Genomic DNA, 18667 nt, shown 5'->3' with positions numbered 1-18667 from the left:
AAAAGTCCAATACGTTCGGGAATTTATTACGTATTTTCCCAAGTGCGTCTTAATCACTTTCGATGAAATAAATAAAATGCTCAAGGAAAATCCCCCCGAGAGAATATTAAATCAAAAAGGAAGAGAAATTATAGTAGTAGCCCACTAGGCCGTTCAATCAAGTTAAAGTACGTGTGCCCCTCGGTTCCGCGGTAACACAAAAGTTTCGAATTGAAAATATAAGAATGGAATCCGCCGATAATTTAAAGCATAAAGGGTTTATTGTGATTTCTTTTGCAGTTCCACCGAACATCATCGATACAGAGAGCACGCAATCCACTGTTGCAGTGCGGGAGAACCAGAATATCAGCTTGACGTGTAAGGCGGATGGATTTCCCACGCCTAAGATTATGTGGAGGCGAGAAGATGGCCAAGCAATATCCGTTGAACGCCGCAAGAAAGGTAAATGCCAGCCAGAGTTAAATTTTTCAATTATGTGTGTATTCGGAATTTTGATTTTAATTCCGCAAGGGTGCGAAGTGGAAGGGAAATTTGGTTTTTATTTCATTCCTTTGGAAACATCGATTCTTGGCCCGATACGCTTACAAAATCATTTTTAAAAGTGTACATTTTCTGTTATTAACTTTTTCCACCCCAAACGGGAAACTCAAATCCGAGGTTAGTTTGCCTGCATCAGGTCACTTAAGGGTTATTTCAAGGTCATCTAAGGGTCAAACCAAGAAAAAAAAAACGAGAAATTGTTTACCGTTTTGAAGTCTCTGTGTTTGAATCCAAGGTCCGTTTATATGGATCAAATCAGGTTTAAGGTCATTCCAAGGTTGATTTGAGAAAAAAGACGGTACGATTAGTGAGGGGCTATTTTGGACCTCCCTGTATTTCACCGAATCTTGTTGGAAACTGAAGACTGAACTGACCATATTAACCTATATAAACTTTAGAAAAACTCGTATTTCCTCATATTACCTCGAATCCACCCATATTCCTCCATAAAACGGTGTATTCTCTCATACTAACCCACTCTACCCTATAGCCATTTTACCATATACACGCATATTACTCCGTATAACAAGAACCCTTACCTTCCTCCTTATTACCTCATACTAGCCAATATTGCCCGATATCAATCCAGCTTCGGTCGGAAACAAGAGTGGTCTGAAATCGTCTCTCACTGTCCCTACCATAAGTCCTTTTTCTCAAATCAACCTTGAAATAACCTTGAACCTTTATTTATTTATTAAATGACCTTAAAATGACCTGACACAGACAAACTGACCTCAGGTTTGAAGTCAGCAATACCAAATACGTGTATAACAGGTGGTTAATAACTTAATTGCTTAGTTTTTCTCAACTTGACCCTGAAATGACCTTGAGACGACCTTCAAATAACGTGATACAGGCAAACTGACCCCGGATTCAAACTCAACGGCCCCAAAATCCTGTATAACATGTAGTCGGACTTGATTGCTCGGCTTTTTCTCGATTTGACCTTGAGATGTCCTTGAAACAACCTTAAAATGGCCTGATACAGACGAACTACCTCCGATTCAGATTCAGCTACCCAAAAAACGTAAACTCCGAGATCCTTTTATTGAATGCACTTTTTCTCAATCTGACCTCTAATTGACCTTGATCCTGACTAGGAAGGAGGGGGGAGGTCCCGTTTGGGGTGGAATCGATTAGTTATTGGATATCAATAATAAAAAATGTTTCCTTTTTTCGGCTCTAAACTTACGACTTTGAAATTTTGCATGCTTGTTCCGTTCTGATGACAATACACTAAAATGATAGAAATAACCTGATGCTGCAGTCAGGATTGTCTACTCATGAGGGCACTCCTCAATGATAGCAGAGGCGTTACTTGAAATTAATAGATTGAAAAATATTTCTAACTATAAAGGTGTAAATAAAATAATGAAGAGAAAAAAAAAACAATTTCAAATAAATATGGGGAAAAGTTTTCAAGATATTTCAATGCCGAGTTGCTGCGTCAGCTACATCTGGTGCATACTGCCAACCTCTCGGTTCTTCATTTGAGATCGGAAAGACAAAAAACTTAAAAAACAAACACTACGGACCCTTAAAGTAAAATTTAATCTCTACGAAGAATACTTTTTGTGTACTTAGTTGAATCACCCTGTACACCAGTAGTGCGATCATATTTTGCTTAAGTTTACATTAGTCGCAGCACTTAATAAAGTTTGTACGGTTACATTCCGCAAAGTCTTCTCTAAATGAAATTTTTAATAACGTAAAAGCAAAAAAAAATTGTATACCAATTGTATACTCATTGTCTTCAAAGATATTATAACATACTATATCTCTAAAACAAAATGGTATTTGGCTGTAGAAGTTAGAACATAAATAAATAAATAAAACATTGTTTTATTAATAATGTATGTTTCATCATAAAAACAGAATGAAAACATTAGTAATTTACCCAAATATTTTTTTGCAAAAATAGTACGTATTAAAACGGCTCAGGAATATTTGTATGTCACCTTGAGTCAATCAAATTCATAGATTCGCCGCATCTATTGTATTAATTTATTGTATATATCTCGCAAATTCCCGTTATAATATATCTAAAGAAAGAAAAACATAAATATTCAAAATTGGAAACAATAAGTAACATGTCTTTATTTCAAAATAAATTTGCTGTAGCTGATTATTAATTAAGGACAACGTATCTTATAACAGCAATCTAATGCGCACGTATTATATGCCAGCATTATACAGGGTGGTTCATATGCTGGGTAACAACAAGTGCTGGTAGGTACTGTGGTAACGAAGCACTTTTTAATTCCGAGTTTTGGCAATTTTTTTCTCGTTTGAAATCATCTTTTATACTCTAAAACATTGCGTATTACAGAAAAAACTATTTCTCTGCGGGATATTACAGTCGATAACACAGCCACACAAAAAAAAATCAAATGCGCTGAACACGATCCTATGGTTAAAATTTATGAATTTCCGAGAAAAGTGAAATTTTTGGGTGAAGACGCCCAAATATGGGTCAAAACATAATTCTTTCCTAAATTGTCTCCAAATATATCATTTTCGTAGTATTTTAAGGCGATGAATAGGATGTCATTAGTAAAATTTACCATGATCTCGGTACTTTTTTTCCTAAATTTTTCCTAAATTTTCTTAAATTTTGTCCAAATGTCCTAAATTTTGTCCAAATATATAATTTTCGTAGTATTTTGAGGCGATGAATAGGTTGCCATTAGTAAAATTTACCATGATCTCGGTACTTCTTTTTCTAAATTTTTCCTAAATTTTCCTAAATTTTGTCCAAATGTCCTAAATTTTATCCAAATATATCATTTTCGTATTATTTTTAGGCGCTGAACACGATGCTGTTAATAAAATGTACCCTCGATATTTCTCAGAATATCCAATATTTGAGTGATTTTTCCTAAATTTTCCTAAATTTTGTCCAAATGTCCTAAATTTTATCCAAATATATCATTTTCGTATTATTTTTAGGCGCTGAACACGATGCTGTTAATAAAATGTACCCTCGATATTTCTCAGAATATCCAATATTTGAGTGAAAACTGGCCCAAAAACTGTTTTTTTTCCTAAATTGTGTCCAAATATATAATTTTCATAGTATTTTGAGACGCTGAATAGGATGCCATTAGTAGAATTCAATATTTATTTGGGTGAAACCTGGCCCAAATATGGGGTCAAAACTGATATTTTCCTAAATTTTGTCCAAATATATCATTTTCGTGTATAGCGCCACAAAATATTCCGAAAATGATATATTTGGACACAATTTAGGAAAAAATTTGTTTTGATCCGTATTTGGGCCAATTTTCACTCAAATAGCCGATTTTCTGAGTAATATCGTGGTCATGCGTAAATTTAACTAATGACATCGTGCCCAACGCCTCAAAATACTACGAAAGTGATTATTTGGACAAAATTTAGAAAAAAAATCAATTTTGACCTATATTTGGGCCAGTTTTCACCCAAATAGTGAATATTCTGAGAAATATCGAGGTCATGGGTAAATCTTACTAATAGCATCGTATTCAAGTCGCCTGAAAGTACCACGAAAATGATATATTTGGACAAAATTAAGGACGTTTGGACATGATTTATGACATTTGGACAAAATTTAGGAAAAATTTAGGAAAATTTTGGAAAAATTTAGGAAAAAAATGTAGGAAAAAATCAGTCTTACTCTAAAATTTCACCGTGTCAGTTAATATGTTTCCGGCAGTGCACTCTCTGTTAAAATATTCGAATTTGTTCACTATCAACCACATTCGCGGGAATATCACGCACAATTTAGGTCATATAATAAAAATATCCAGTACGGCGGCAGTATTAGTCGATTCCTTTCATGCATTTTCGGTACTCTTCCTCGAGAAGAAATCTTAAAATATTTTATTACCATCTCCAACTTCATCGCAAATATTTATAATTTATTAAATTAATTCGAAGATAATAAACTTTGTCCATATTACTTTAAAATGAAAAATTGTAACGGTCACTTTGCGTGCCACCCTGTACAGAAATTTGTAATGTTTTGGTTTTAGGAACGAACGAAGTTGATAATATAAATAATCATCTGTAACGATACGATGGTATTTGTTTTCATGCTTTTGCCTGAACAAACGATAACAAAACCATCAGTTGACTATGCATTCTTTTCGTTTATCGGTTTATTACAGCCGTCGAATATTCGATTGCATTGCAATTTGATTTTGGTGGGGATCGAATGCATCTTGCGGTACATTTATTTTCTTCTAGACGACATATAGCGCGAGTGACTGATGTGTTGTAACTGATACACCATGGTTGATAACTGTGACATCATCGGTTGTGTTAAAAGTCTTGACGAAGTTATCAACGAGTCTGAACCAATGGATTCTGTTGGGACGCCATCAGATACAGTCGACAAGGATACGTCACATTACAGCGAGATATTTCTACGTGCCGATTGTTACATACAAGAACTTTTATGTGATCTAGTTGGCGATGAAGCGTTGATCAAAAACGAAAATGCTTCAGATTCCAGTGTGGAGGAGCTGCTGTTCGATCTGGTTGAAAAAGGAATATTGAAAAAGAAAAACAAGTCGGATTCTGTAAGCGACACTTGCACTGAGGAATTGTCGCTTGACCTTCTCGAGAAAGGTGTATTGATTATTGGTGACGGTGAGAGTGCTCCTTCAAGTGATCAGGTTGTGGAAAATTTCACAGTAAAAATCCCCGTGGTGAACGAAAGTTTTGAACCGGACGATATTCCGAATTATTTTCGTGTTAGCAACGGGGATATTCCATCTTCCATCATCAGCAGCTATCAGATCGCTGCGGATTCTTGCAATGAAGTAAGTGAAGATACCCCTAGCTTCTTCTGTGGATGTACTGGTACCACATGGGTAGCAATTTTGTCCATTGCAACCCCTCTGCTTGCTGGAATGGTAATCGTTGGAAGCGTCTGGAAAAATATTTTCTAATCTTAAACAATCTGCAACTTTGTAATGTTAAATTTTCTAGATGCATTTTTTAATTTGTACCAATAAAATATAAAAATGTCAAAGCATTTATTGATTTATATCTTTGAAAAAATTAATTGTAGCATTTTCCTGATTTTCTTTGCCTAAACATAAAACGCTATAATCCAGGCGGCAGAGCATTCGAGGCGTTTGTATTTGAAGTCATCTATTTTGTTGTACAGAAAAATCCCAAATATTATGTAGAATAAGAATCCGAGTTTGCCTATTCCAAAAACCTATTGCTAAATTCAGGGGAACAACCAACATACAAAAAGTGCGAAAAATTACCCGTTTTTCGACATATTTTTCCTTGTAACATAATATAAAAGTTCTATATAGTTGCTACAAATCATTTTTTTTAATAAAAATTGTTTTCGATATACAGGGTGTTCTATTTGATCTAAGCGTCACCTAACTTCATTTTTTCCAATAAAATTTGAAATAGACATACTTTGATAAACAGATACTTGACATTTAAAAAAAATTGAGCCAAATTAAACAAGAAAACATTAATTAACACCGAAACGGTACGTCTTAGAAATATCTGTTTATAATATAACAAAATCATCATTAAAATAATCATCAAATGAGTAAATAGATTTCATTTTAAGAAAATTCCTTTTTCTCATTTTATAGTATTATGCAAGGACCTGCTTCAGGTAACATATTAAAAAAGCGCACGCAATAGTAATTAAAACTGACTCTAGTTCTACTTAGTTTTAGAGGAAGAGGGTTTATATTGTACCAGTTTCTAGTAAGATAGTCAATAAAGTAATGATAGTCAATAGGATAATGTTAAGGGTCAGTGGGATAACGTCAAGGGTGACAAGATAATGCAAGGGTGACAGGATAATCTCAAGGGTGATAATAGGATAATAATAGTCAAGGATGATAATAGCATAATAATGATAATAAGATAATGATAATAATGATGTGATAATAGCATAATAGTACTATGTTGCGACATATTTTCTGTAAATATATTAATATTTTCATTCGCAGAACAATAGAGATATTTCTTTGTATGATTGCATTATTTAACAATTTCAATGTATCAGGTATATGTTTCTGCATTAATTATAGGTAGACAAGAAAAGTAAAAACTTTTTTATATTATTGATGTTATTAGAGCTATGAGAGAATGGGACACAAAGTATTCCTCTTCTCCTTTTCGGAACGAAAATTTCCTAAACAAAATCATTTTTGTACAGTTTTTCTGTTTTGTAAAATCTTTAGCCAAACATTTTGGTGACACTCTGTATTATTCCCTGGCGCATTCTTAGATAGAGAATTAATAAAACAACAACCTGAGTTCAAATTTATTCTAAATGCCGCGAATTGCGATTGCAATTCAAAAGCGAGGTAAAAAAATAGCGGCATTCTGTTAAAATTAAGGAAACGATATTCAAGCTATCTGCTTGAATCGTTCTGTACCTAGTGTCAGCTTCTTTGTGCAATTCTACAGCCTTTTCATCACTATCAGAATGAAATTGCCCCGATAGCCTGCAGCTGGGTTAAATTAGGTTGCAACCTCGACATATTAGTTTCTACTAGAAGTTTTCATCTATGTAGCAACGTCTTAATGACATACTAAAAGTTAGTAAATTGAGATGGTGGCGACATTGTTGGGTGCTGCACATTAATGCATTTTCAATGGAATAGTACGATTTTCATGCATGCATAAAACTTGTGCGATAGAATGGGCGACGGACATTCTTATCCGGAAATTATGAGCAACATATTTTATTTTTACAAAAAGTTACAAAAGCATCAACCTGAAGTTTTAGAAAATCAGTAAAATTACGAATTGGTAAAATTAGTTTAAACTCGTATCCATATATCCTAACCAGTAATTAAGGTATTCTTTAATTTATTAACATAAATTATAAACATTGGAGGCGTTAGGTGCGATCCTTGAGGTGCCCCTGAGGATGTGGTGGAGTTTGACAGAAATCCATTAACTTCAACACACACATAATTATGTCTTGTTACCCCATGTATGGATGTTTTATATAGTATCGCTAATATTTGCTTTAATGGCTCCAAAGTGATATAACAAAATATAATTTCACTATGCGCGCGCTTCAAAACTTGTGCTAAACTTATTATTAAACAAATAGTGAAAAAATTGGAAAAAGTTCCATTTTTTTTTCTCTTTTTTTCAACGCAGTTCAAAAACTATTCATTTTAGAGAAAAATTGAAGAGGAAAAAAATATTCGTAATTAAATTTTACACAAAATATACCTATTTTCAAATAAAAAATACAACATAATTATTGCAAATATAGCAAAAACAACAAAGAAAAGTGAAAAAAATTACAATATTTTTCCGATTTTTTTGAAAATACTTATATTATAGGTAGGATCTTTGTACTTGGCCAAAAAAATCTTTTTGATGTAATATCACACCAATTTTCGTTAACATCGAGTAATAATTTTGCAATCCAGATTTTTGAAAAAAAACTTAAATTTTTGCAAATTTAACTGAGCCTAAATTAAGACTTCTAGATGCTTGAATATTTTATCACATAAAAAAGGGCACTCAAAGTTTAAAATGCGTCCAGAAAAATTGAAATCCGATCCGTAGGAGAGCCGTGGTAATTGTTTAAAGATATGTATAATTTTTGGCTTATAAACAAATAGAATAACTTTATAAATTCATAATATATATTTTTTTAATTATGCTTTTAAAGTACTCGGAAATACGCTTCTTAAAAAAAAAACATGGTGATTCGTTAATTGCTTCCAGACTTATAGTCGATCAAAGTTGATCGGCATTTGTAGTTACAAATGCGAGGTCTGGAGGGCTGTTTTTTAAACAAATGACTTTGTCATTCCGAGTACTTTCCGGGGGTGAATTTGCAAAACTTGCGCCCTTCTGCAACCCATATAAAATGTCGATTAAAACTATTGGACCGACCATGAAATTCACGAAAAATGTATGGGAGGTAGTGGTGGGGAGAGTCGAGAGCTCGGCTACTCCGGCTGACTCGAAATTGAAATCGCGCGTCCAAAATCGCGATTATCTCGGCTTCTAATGGTCCGATTTTTTTTTTTAATCGATGTCTCGCGAGCTGAAAAGTCCAAATATCACATTTTCAATTGCAAATTATTGTTAATTATCGACCTATTAACGTATTGACAATTATTGCTTTTTAATTTGCTTACTTTAAACAATAATTATATAAATACATTTTTAAAATCAAATTATCTTAGAAAAAAAGCATTATACTACATTTTTATTGAATATAAATTAATTTTAAGTGTTTTTATACATTTTTAAATATTAAACAATACTTTAATCAGTTAATGATTTCATTTTATTTTAAATATAAAAAATTTTATGATGTTGAGAAATTCTAACGAGCGTTCAAATAAAAACGTGGTCGAAGTTGGCTCTGACACATTGGACGTAGGGAGTAGCTTATAGCGACCAACTTAACCTCATTTCTCAACGAGCTGTATAGCAGCTGTCAGTTTCAATAACGTTCATGACTATATAACTTTATTTTAAAGAATAATCGTGATAACAATAACAAACAATTAAAGGAGCTGCGGAAAGTGTCCCCCTCCTTGTTATAACAATAAATTAAAGCAGCTGCTGAAAGTGCCCCCCTCCTTGTTCCAAGCACTTTTCACACCTGTTCCTCAAAGAATTAAAAACATTCTCTAAGATGCTCGGGGTATTGTTAATTTCACGAATCTTGTCTATAATTCGAGCCTGCAGATGGTTTAAATCAGGAATAGGCAGTTCAAAAATAGTGTTTTTAAGGTAAGGCCACAAAAAGAAATCACACGGCGTAATATCACATGACCTCGGTGGAAATTCATGTTCAGCATTGAGACTTATTAGTCGATTTTGGAAAACTTCCCTCAACATATTCATCGTCTCGCCTGCCGTATGTGCCCTTGCGCCATCTTGTTGAAAGTAAAAGTTTGTAATTTCATTTTCTTCCAGCTGGTTAACAAAAGGAGCGATAATTTCTTCTCTATACCTTTGCGCAGTAAGAGTACCATTAAAAAAAATAGGTCCATAAATCCTCCTTCGATTAAGAGCACACCAAACTTCAATTTTTTGAGCGTGTAGAGGGCCCTCGACAAAAAAGTTATCTGGTTTTTCAGAAGACCACATTCTCATATTCTGTGAGTTTACGTAACCACTTAAATGAAACCAGGCTTCATCAGAAAAAAAGGTGATATTATGAAGTTCACCGTAGTTGTTTAAAAACCATTCACAAAATACAGCCCGTCGCGGAAAATCAACTTCATGAAGTTCTTGCTGACAAGTTAAACGATAGGAGAACAAACGCAAATCTTTTTTTAACACTGTGTGGCAGGTACCGACTGATACTCCCACCATTTGTGATAAAACACGTACAGAAGTTCTTGGCGCATTTTCCATTATTTGTTGGACATTTTCTTTTAATTCTTCAGTCCGCTTTTTAGGTCGGCCGCTTCCTTCTTTTCTTGTTACACTGCCCGTTTCACGAAAAACATTAATACAACGCTGAACTGCACTTTGAAAAATTTTGTACTCAACAACGCCGGGAAATTGATTTTGAAATTCTATGAGACATTCCTCAATAGAATACTTCCATATTTCATCAATCTTGCGTCCATTGAGAAAACACCATTTTAAACGCTTTTTAAAACGAAAATATTCAAATTGATAGCGGCGATATAGCGCTTTGACAGATGACGTTTTAGTTCATTTGCTATACGCTACGCCCTACGTCCAAATTTTCAGAACCAACTTGACCACGTTTTTATTTGAACGCTCGTTATATAAATTATTATTCGAGTCTAGCTCATTTATATAAGGTTCATCAGCATCTTCTTCTATTTCTTCATCAAATTGGTATATATTATTTGCAAAAACCTCCAGTCATAAAATATATCAAATTAATATTGTGCGACAATAAACGATGTCATGGAATACTAGATAAATGTCTATTATTGCAAACAAGGCAGAAATGTTGGAAATGATTGAAAACCTCAATTTGTCTCTGCGGTATTGTGAGAAATAGATGGCGTCACTATATTTGCTTTTACGCATCTACATAGTTTCTAATATGAGTAAATAATATGCAGAATATTTGGAAGATAAACACTGAAAGCGAAAAATTTATAAAAAAGCGTGGCATTTTATTGACTTTTTAAATATCAATGTCTTCACGGCTTAACTGGGTTGTCTCAAACCCATGTTTGATTATTAAAACAAGTGAACGGAGGGGCGTTTTCGGGTCTCCAAGAAGAATCCCTTGGGCTAACAAAAGAATTAACAAGTAAGTCGAGAGCCAAATTGTATAGGTCAAACAACTTGGGAAAGTATCCGAACTTGTCAATGTTCAACTTGGGATTTAGGCCATGAATAATATTAAAAACAAGTTGTCGATGTACCAGCCATTCGTTTGTATACGTGGGAAAACTTAAAATTACTTTTAATTGCCGAACGCAAGTTTTAGCAAAATTTTTAATCCCTTAGCGTATCCACTTTTTAAGACGTTGCAATAAAATCGCAAAATTTCAATGTTTGATAACGAGTTCCCTAAATTCAGAGACTGGTAAAACACCAAAGAAGTAAAACCACGTTTTCCTAAAAATCACATGCCCATTGCCTTGTGTTTTTCTCAAAAACAAATAATAATAATAATAATAATACCTACATTTCATTGAAACTTGGTAAAAATAAATATCTTTTTTAGACATTTAGAGCAACAAATTTACGAAATTTGTTTATAGTAGTTTCACATTGTCTGAAATTGTTGCTACTTGAAAAAAATGTTGAAACACCTCAGGGTTCAGTCCTTGACCCGCTATTTTGCGTTTTTTGCAAAATCTGTGGGGCGATACAACCAATAGACCTCAGACTCGAATTCAGCGTATCAAAATACATAAGAAACACACTTGATTAAGGTTAGAAAAAATTTTTTCGATTTTTTGCGCTCACTAACGTGATATTTGTCGATTTTTCGCTACTATTTTGTGATTTTTGCAAAATCCAGCTGGGATGCAGCTTAATAGACTTCAGATTTTGATTCAACATATCAAAATACATAAGCCACCCACTTGATCAAGTTCGGAACAAATTTTTTCGAATTTTTTTGGTCCCACTAATGTTACACAGCTGGTGCACACCACGTGTGCACGCGGCAGTCTTATCCTACGGAATAACAAAAATGTAAACAATTAGTAAATTTCCAGACAATTGTTTTCCAGTTTCCAAGGCAGTCAAGCTTCTAACACCCTGTATTTTGTCAGAAATGATAATATTGTGCAGTCTTTCAATTTCAACAGGCAGATGTGTGTGTCTTCAGTGGCTTTTAAGGAAATGTGTTTCGTGCCATGATAGACATGGCCATGTTCTTGCCACATCCTAGGAATTAAATAAAAATTAGACCCTTAATAAAAAGCCTGCACTTTCGTGTTATAGGCCGAGCGGCACTGAGAATGAATACTAATCTATCTAAGTGGCATCGTAGACGGCATAATATATACTTTACTACTGGTTTTTATGTGCGAGATTATACGATACTAGATAAGGGTCAAGCGGTTGGAGGTCGGAAAGGCAAGAAATAAGTACTCCACACTCGACGTAAATTCAGCAGTAAAATTTTTAATTCTACGTTTTAGAACCGCTGAGCAGATAGATGAATTAATAATCGGCTAAAATGGAACTCGAATGTTTAACCGAATTTTATGTTATTTAAAATGGAAGTACGTTCCTCTCTGCACCATAACGAGAATGCTTCGCCAAGGGGCACGAACTAATCAGCTTTTTGTTCTTGCATTAACTATGACTTTTATTAGTAGACGTCGCGAACTATAAGAGAACGAAGTTAGTTGCAACTGCTCTCAAAAATTGTATCTCTGTAAAACATAAAATACAATTACTGTCACACGTTATAGTCTTTATCCAAGTCAGTTGAATATGTATAAAAACGCCTAGCAATAAAATTTAATGAGTTTCATAGGCGTCCCTAAAAAAGTTTTCTGCTAAAGTGTAAGAAAGAACAAAGTCAGGGGAGTTTTTTTTTTTCAAGTTTATTGAGAAATACGAGAATATTACAATTATTCTACAACGGATCAAATCTTCAATGAGCAGAATACAAAATGTGATGGTATGACGAGCCAGAATTCAGAGTCCCAACAAAGACGTGTGGATCATAAGCGATGTTCGCCCCGACAGGATACTCAGCGAGGCATGGATAAGCAGAAAAGGTTGCATGACCCAGTAGGAAAATAAATATTGGAACCTTGAACCCCTCGGGCTTACAATAGATACATGGAGAGAAACCCTTAACAACAATATCAAGACATTTAACCTACTTCAACAATTTCGGGACATTTAACCCACAACAATAATATCGGGACATTTAACCCACTTGAACAATATCGGGACATTTAACCTACTTCAACAATATAGGGACATTTAACCCACTACAATAATATCGGGACATTTAACCCACTTCAACAATATCGGGACATTTAACCCACTTCAACAATATCGGGACATTTCATCCACTTCAACAATAACGGGACATTTAACCCACTCAATACGTAAATAATATCGGGACATTTAACCCACTCAATACATAAATAATATTAAATAATATCGGGACATTTAACCCACTCAATACATAAATAATATTGGGACATTTAACCCACTTAATACATTAATAATATCGGGTGCAAGGGGACCCTTAACTCACTATATTGACATAAATGATATTGGGCAAAGATCATTCTTAACACCGACAATTCAAACACCTGAAGATTATCGGCCCAACATAAATCTTGCAGCTGATAAAAATGTACTCACCCAACTAACAAAAGTAACCACCACCAAACTACAATAATTATCCAAACTAACCTATCCAGAGAAATAACAATTAACACCAAATAACAAACTAATAAACTATTCGAAAACAACTATCGCAGGGACGACCGTCTCATGTCTCCAAACGTGTTAGACTGCCACCGCCCAATCACGTACTCCCCGTTCAGTCTACTCCAACGGTCAGCTTACATTACCAACGGCCAACCTCTTTGTTACAAAAGGTAAAAATAATATTAATTTTTATATAATGTGTAGAAACATATTTTAATTATTTATGTCCTCAAACAATTTTATTATATTGATGGTAAATTTTGGTTATGACATATCAGAAAACATTTACATTTTCTTTGAAATATGTTACTGCACTGCACTGCTAGGCAATTTGTCAACAACTGAAATTTATGGCCAGTAGCCCAGTGCAGCTGTGTTTGTACGCCGTTTGCCCGCGCGCGCATTCTTCAACTGGGCGTATACATTTCTACCACCTCCAAGTTTAGTTCGGCCAGACCTGTATATGGGTATGGCTAAATAAATATGGGAACAAGTTTTTCAAATATTTCAGTGCCGAATAGCTGCCTAGCGACCGAACCTGGTACATTAACAATAAATTGTATTTAGTGTGATGTATTTAAATTTACTACACTTTTGTAAATATATTCATTTTCTGTTTTGAAAGGTTATTTTTGTAAAAATAGTTACGCGTAACCTAATCAAAAATTTCAAACTGAAAAAAGCAGTTCGAAATTCTCCCAAGTTTCGAAAAGAATTCAACAGCACTTCAAAAAATCCACGGGGCACAAACTATAAACAAACAATTACAAACTACCTTCCACGAAAAGCAGAAAGATCCCAAGTTTTGAATTTTCCCGAATTTCCCCTATGCATCCGATTATAAGTCTAAATATTTGGAAATTTGTACTACAACACTGCCTTAAGGTCACCATTCATCAAAATAAGTTCCGGCTCAACAACTCTTGGGAGACGTCCACAATCAACAGAGGGACCTCTTTCCGAAACGTCAATTTCTAGGTTCTGACGCGGACCTCGATATAGGACCCCCAACGGAGCCAGCGTAACAAGTGTTCGAACGTCCACTCAGATCGTCTACACTTTCCAAATTACTTCCTGCCTTTTTCTTATCAAATGTTACATATTGTTTATCGTTAATTAATACAAAAATTACTATCAACCACACAATATTTCAAAAATCAAAACCGAGAGTTTAAAAACTTCAAAAAAAATCCAAAACTTACGTAGGTACCACATGCCAGCCAGACCCGAACGAAAAAAAATTGTTGCAATACGATTATATCCCAACAGAGTATTTGAAAGGGTGCGTAATTCATTTTTAAGGAGATTGAATTGAAGACTGAAGTCTAAAAAATTTTTATCAGTTTTTAGATTCATTATTCACTATCTAAACAGAAATTAGCAAGTTGGCTGTGCGCTCGTTTTTGAGGGCACGTGCGTGCATTATAAGGGGACTTCATTTTGAGCAAGATCTTAAGTAATTACTAATTAGAAAAAGATAATAACATACTAATTATAAGTAATTTTTTTTCATTTCCTAACGAGTTTTGTACTCATTTAATACTAAAGATTAGTTAATAGAGTTTTAAATTACAGATAACATAATCTAATCTCTAATTAAATGAAGAAGCTTTCAGACTGATGTGAACTGCGGGTAGTAATAACGTGTCGTAATAAAATTGGTACAAAAAAAACTAAGTGCATAATTTCTGCTACTTTTCAAATTAATATTGAAATCGGATTACGCTATGCAGTAAATCGATTTTAATTTTTTTTACTCGAAAACGATGAGTTATAAGAAAAACAATCGAGATGCCTTTTCTCTTCCAAATTGAACAAGAAATACAAAAATAATTTTTATTTTAAGAAAAATCGGTGGCGTATCATTTTTTTCTTTAAAAATATCCATAAACGTGCCTATGCGCACGCCACTGGTGAAACTGAAAACAATATTTTTATCGTAAAACATGTATTGTTGTTAACTGTCAAAGCCTGTAAAATTTCATTAAAATATTGTGAGCGGTTTCCGCAATATTTATAAATTTGCATTTTTTTTATTAAAACTTTAACACCCTGTAGATCGGAAACTAAGCCTTTTGGGAATATGGTATAGTAAGGAAATATATCACAAATCACTAGTACATTGACCTCCTGCAAGGAATGAAGCCAGACTGTATTGGAAAGTCAGTTTGTAATACATTGTTGTAGTGATTGCTGTGCTGTTTTTCGAGAGTACGTTTAATATCCGTATTTTCAAGTTTTCTTTTGAAAATGGCGCATTTATTTAGCAGTCGCGAATATTATATGCTCATAATTTATGGCGAAGCAAACGAAAATGCCCATGGAGCTTGTCAAGTGTACCGTGCGAGATATCCTTAACGACGTGCCCTCGCACCGCGAACATTTGTTGCTGTAGCGCAAAGAGTTTTGATTTGACATAAGTTCATTAACACCCTGTATATTGCTACATTGGAAAATATTTTTGCAAAATTTAATTCAAACACTCGCATATTCTATCAGCAGTAACGAATTAATTTTTTCAAGTCCCATTTGCTTAGGAATACTGTACGTTTGGAAATTTTACCTCCGGTGTTTTGTTCCCAAACATCCGAAACCACGGACATTTACGTAGATAACACCTTGTACGCATACATAAACATAGCCATTGATTATTCCGGATATTATAAGGGCCTCTATACAAGTTCTTAACTATCTATCTTAACTATCTTGCATATTGTTGATGTTGTTTGCAATATAAATTTAACCAAGTTAGCGGCAAAGCAGTTACCACACTGCATTAATTAACCTAACCCTCTAAGGTGGTCGTTGAAATGTATAAGCAATTGTGGAGGGAACTTACACGGCCTTTGAAAGAAGGCTTATACGACCCATTCATCAAACTAATAGAAAAACCGTCTGAAATGTATTTTCAGCCTGCCACAAGTAAAATCCTAACTTTCCTAAGTAATTTAAAAAAAATTAATAAACGAAATGACTTATTGATATGTTAGTTTACGGTGAACACCAGCAAAACGCTGGAGAGGCATCGCGTTCTGCAGAACGTCTTCAATTCCGCGCCGAAAAAATTTGTCCATCTAATGAACTTATTATAAACACCAATTACTGAACGTCCCGTATAAATGTACCATATTTTTCATTTATCAAAAGAGTTTACAATAAACCACTAAAATATATAAATGTCTTAAATAGGGTCAACTCTTATCACCTCATTCAAGCCACTTAAGATTCAGAAACAGTGGGGAATGTAGTTAGCATAACTGTCACAGGATCCTCATCTCTAACTGGGAACAAAATGGAAAGTTTAAAGAGTAACAAAAGGTTTAAAGATAAAATTTAATAAGGGGAAAATATTCCGGCTAAGAGAACGGCGATAAATCGTACATGGCGTCAAGGAAATAATACAAAAAGCTTTAAACACCGATGGTCGTCAGAATAAAAAAAAGGTTGTAGCATATATACTCCGTTACTTTTTAATCAAACTTGTGTCTACTGTATCCAATCTAGCCTGTGTTACCCAATTTATCGCTGAAACTTTGGATCAAAGGGACTTACACAAACTTCTCCAAAACATTTGTTAAATTAGCTCACGATGTACCGCTATGCAAGCTTGAATTTTGAACATATCTTGGCATCAGTAAATGTTTCATGTAATTGCAAATCTGATGTATTTAAGTAAACATCATAAGTGCCTCAGGGAGCGGTACTTGGCCCACTGTTTGTTATTCCTTTCGTCAATGACATCACGAGTAACTTTAGCGCTCACTATACCAACGATCCAAAGTCGATTACCTGTTAATTAGACAAGTTTAAGAGTGCCTCCAACTCCTATGTTATAAACGTCAATACTTCACGAACAGAAATATCAGCTCTTAGATGTATTTATGATTTGGTTGTTAGCGCAACCCATGAACAACGACGTGAAGGTTTCTGTTCCCTTTGGGGTGCTTGATTAACGTGAGTCCCCTTGCCTCCCACAATTCGGGGTGCTTGATTAACGTGAGTCCCCTTGCCTCTCACGATTCTGGGTGCTTGATTAACGTGAGTCCCCTTGCCTCTCACGATTCGGCATTTACCTCTTTCTACTCTCTTGCTTTCAAATGATCTTCTAAGCCAGTTAAACTGTTATCCGCCTTCACCGCGTGGAGGTGTCTTAGTAGCATAAGTAGATTCGGAATAAATTCTATTCCGGAGGCATAAAATTAGATTCATCTTTTAAACGTAAATAAGACTGGTCGGTGAAGAGCAAAAACATTAAAATCAAAGAGAAAACAAAATGCAAACGAAAAAAAAATTAAAGTATCTTGTCTAGAATAAGTGAAAAGGCAAAATAAACATGGCTATGATTAGGACAGAAATCATAATTCGATTTTAGCGTCCCAAAAAAAAACAAACATACATCTTAATTTTGTACAAAAGTTTAAAATTCAACCCCCTCAAGGGGGTGGTAAGGGGGTGCTAGCGGATAAGAGAGGGGTTAAATTCATTTTTTGTAGTCATTTTCGGTTTCAGCGTCCCAAAAAAACGTAGAAATACGGATACATCTTAATTTTGTACGAAAATTTAGAATTTAACCCCCTTCAGGGGGTGCTAGCGGGAAAACGGGCAATTGAAATATTTTTTATGGTCATATTTCAGCGACTCCAAAAACCTAAGAATAGTGGGGTCTACCCTCTGGTTCATGTTTTTTTTTTTTGTGTTCTGGTGTTATCAGCTCGAATCGAAAATGCAGCCCAAATGGTATTAACAAAAAAGTACTTACGTACTGCTTTATATTGTGCAGTGGAATTGAAATAAAACGTGGACGGTGGTTATCGGGCGTTAAACGTGTTGCGGTAATTTCAATTAAAATTGTATATAATAAGGGAAAGGCTGGTCAGATCTGACAGAAACAGAAGTGGCTTAATTGACTGTGGCCCAAACAAGTGTATTTAAATGCGGTTAATCTTCACTAGTCTGCCCCCTCATCACATTATACTGTAGGAAAGGTTTCATAATTTTAGAAATATTACCTTAAAAATCAAACTTTGTATTTGCTAGCGTAATCGTAAAATAATTATAAAACGTAGCCTATAAATCCAAAATTACTTTTTTATTTGTCATTTATTGGTGTAGCCTTTCCAAAGTCAGTTGAACATGTATAAAAACGCCTAGCAATAAAATTTAATGAGTTTCATAAGCGTCCCTAAAAAAGTTTTCTGCTAAAAGTAAAAAAAATAATAATTTGTATATAATGTGTAGAAAATTTCTATTATGTACCCAATTT

The 18667-nt window shown here is 34.3% G+C and overlaps 1 protein-coding gene across 1 annotated transcript in view; it reads left to right on the top strand.

Annotated features, from left to right (window-relative positions):
• Nucleotides 1-279: 279 nt before the first annotated feature.
• Nucleotides 280-18667, top strand: part of LOC108915291 (lachesin-like) — a gene marked incomplete at its 5' end in the record, with an annotated part of 141306 nt that continues 122918 nt past the window's right edge. The window contains one exon of the mRNA XM_018721280.1: nt 280-441. Within this exon, the coding sequence (XP_018576796.1) occupies nt 280-441 (162 nt within the window). The remainder of the gene's footprint in view (nt 442-18667) is intronic.

The sequence above is a fragment of the Anoplophora glabripennis genome, unplaced genomic scaffold, assembly GCF_000390285.2.
Source record: "Anoplophora glabripennis isolate ALB-LARVAE unplaced genomic scaffold, Agla_2.0 scaffold958, whole genome shotgun sequence".
Lineage (NCBI taxonomy): Eukaryota > Metazoa > Arthropoda > Insecta > Coleoptera > Cerambycidae > Anoplophora > Anoplophora glabripennis.
Note: the sequence above shows the minus strand (reverse complement) of the source record. Positions and strands in the feature narration are given on the sequence as shown.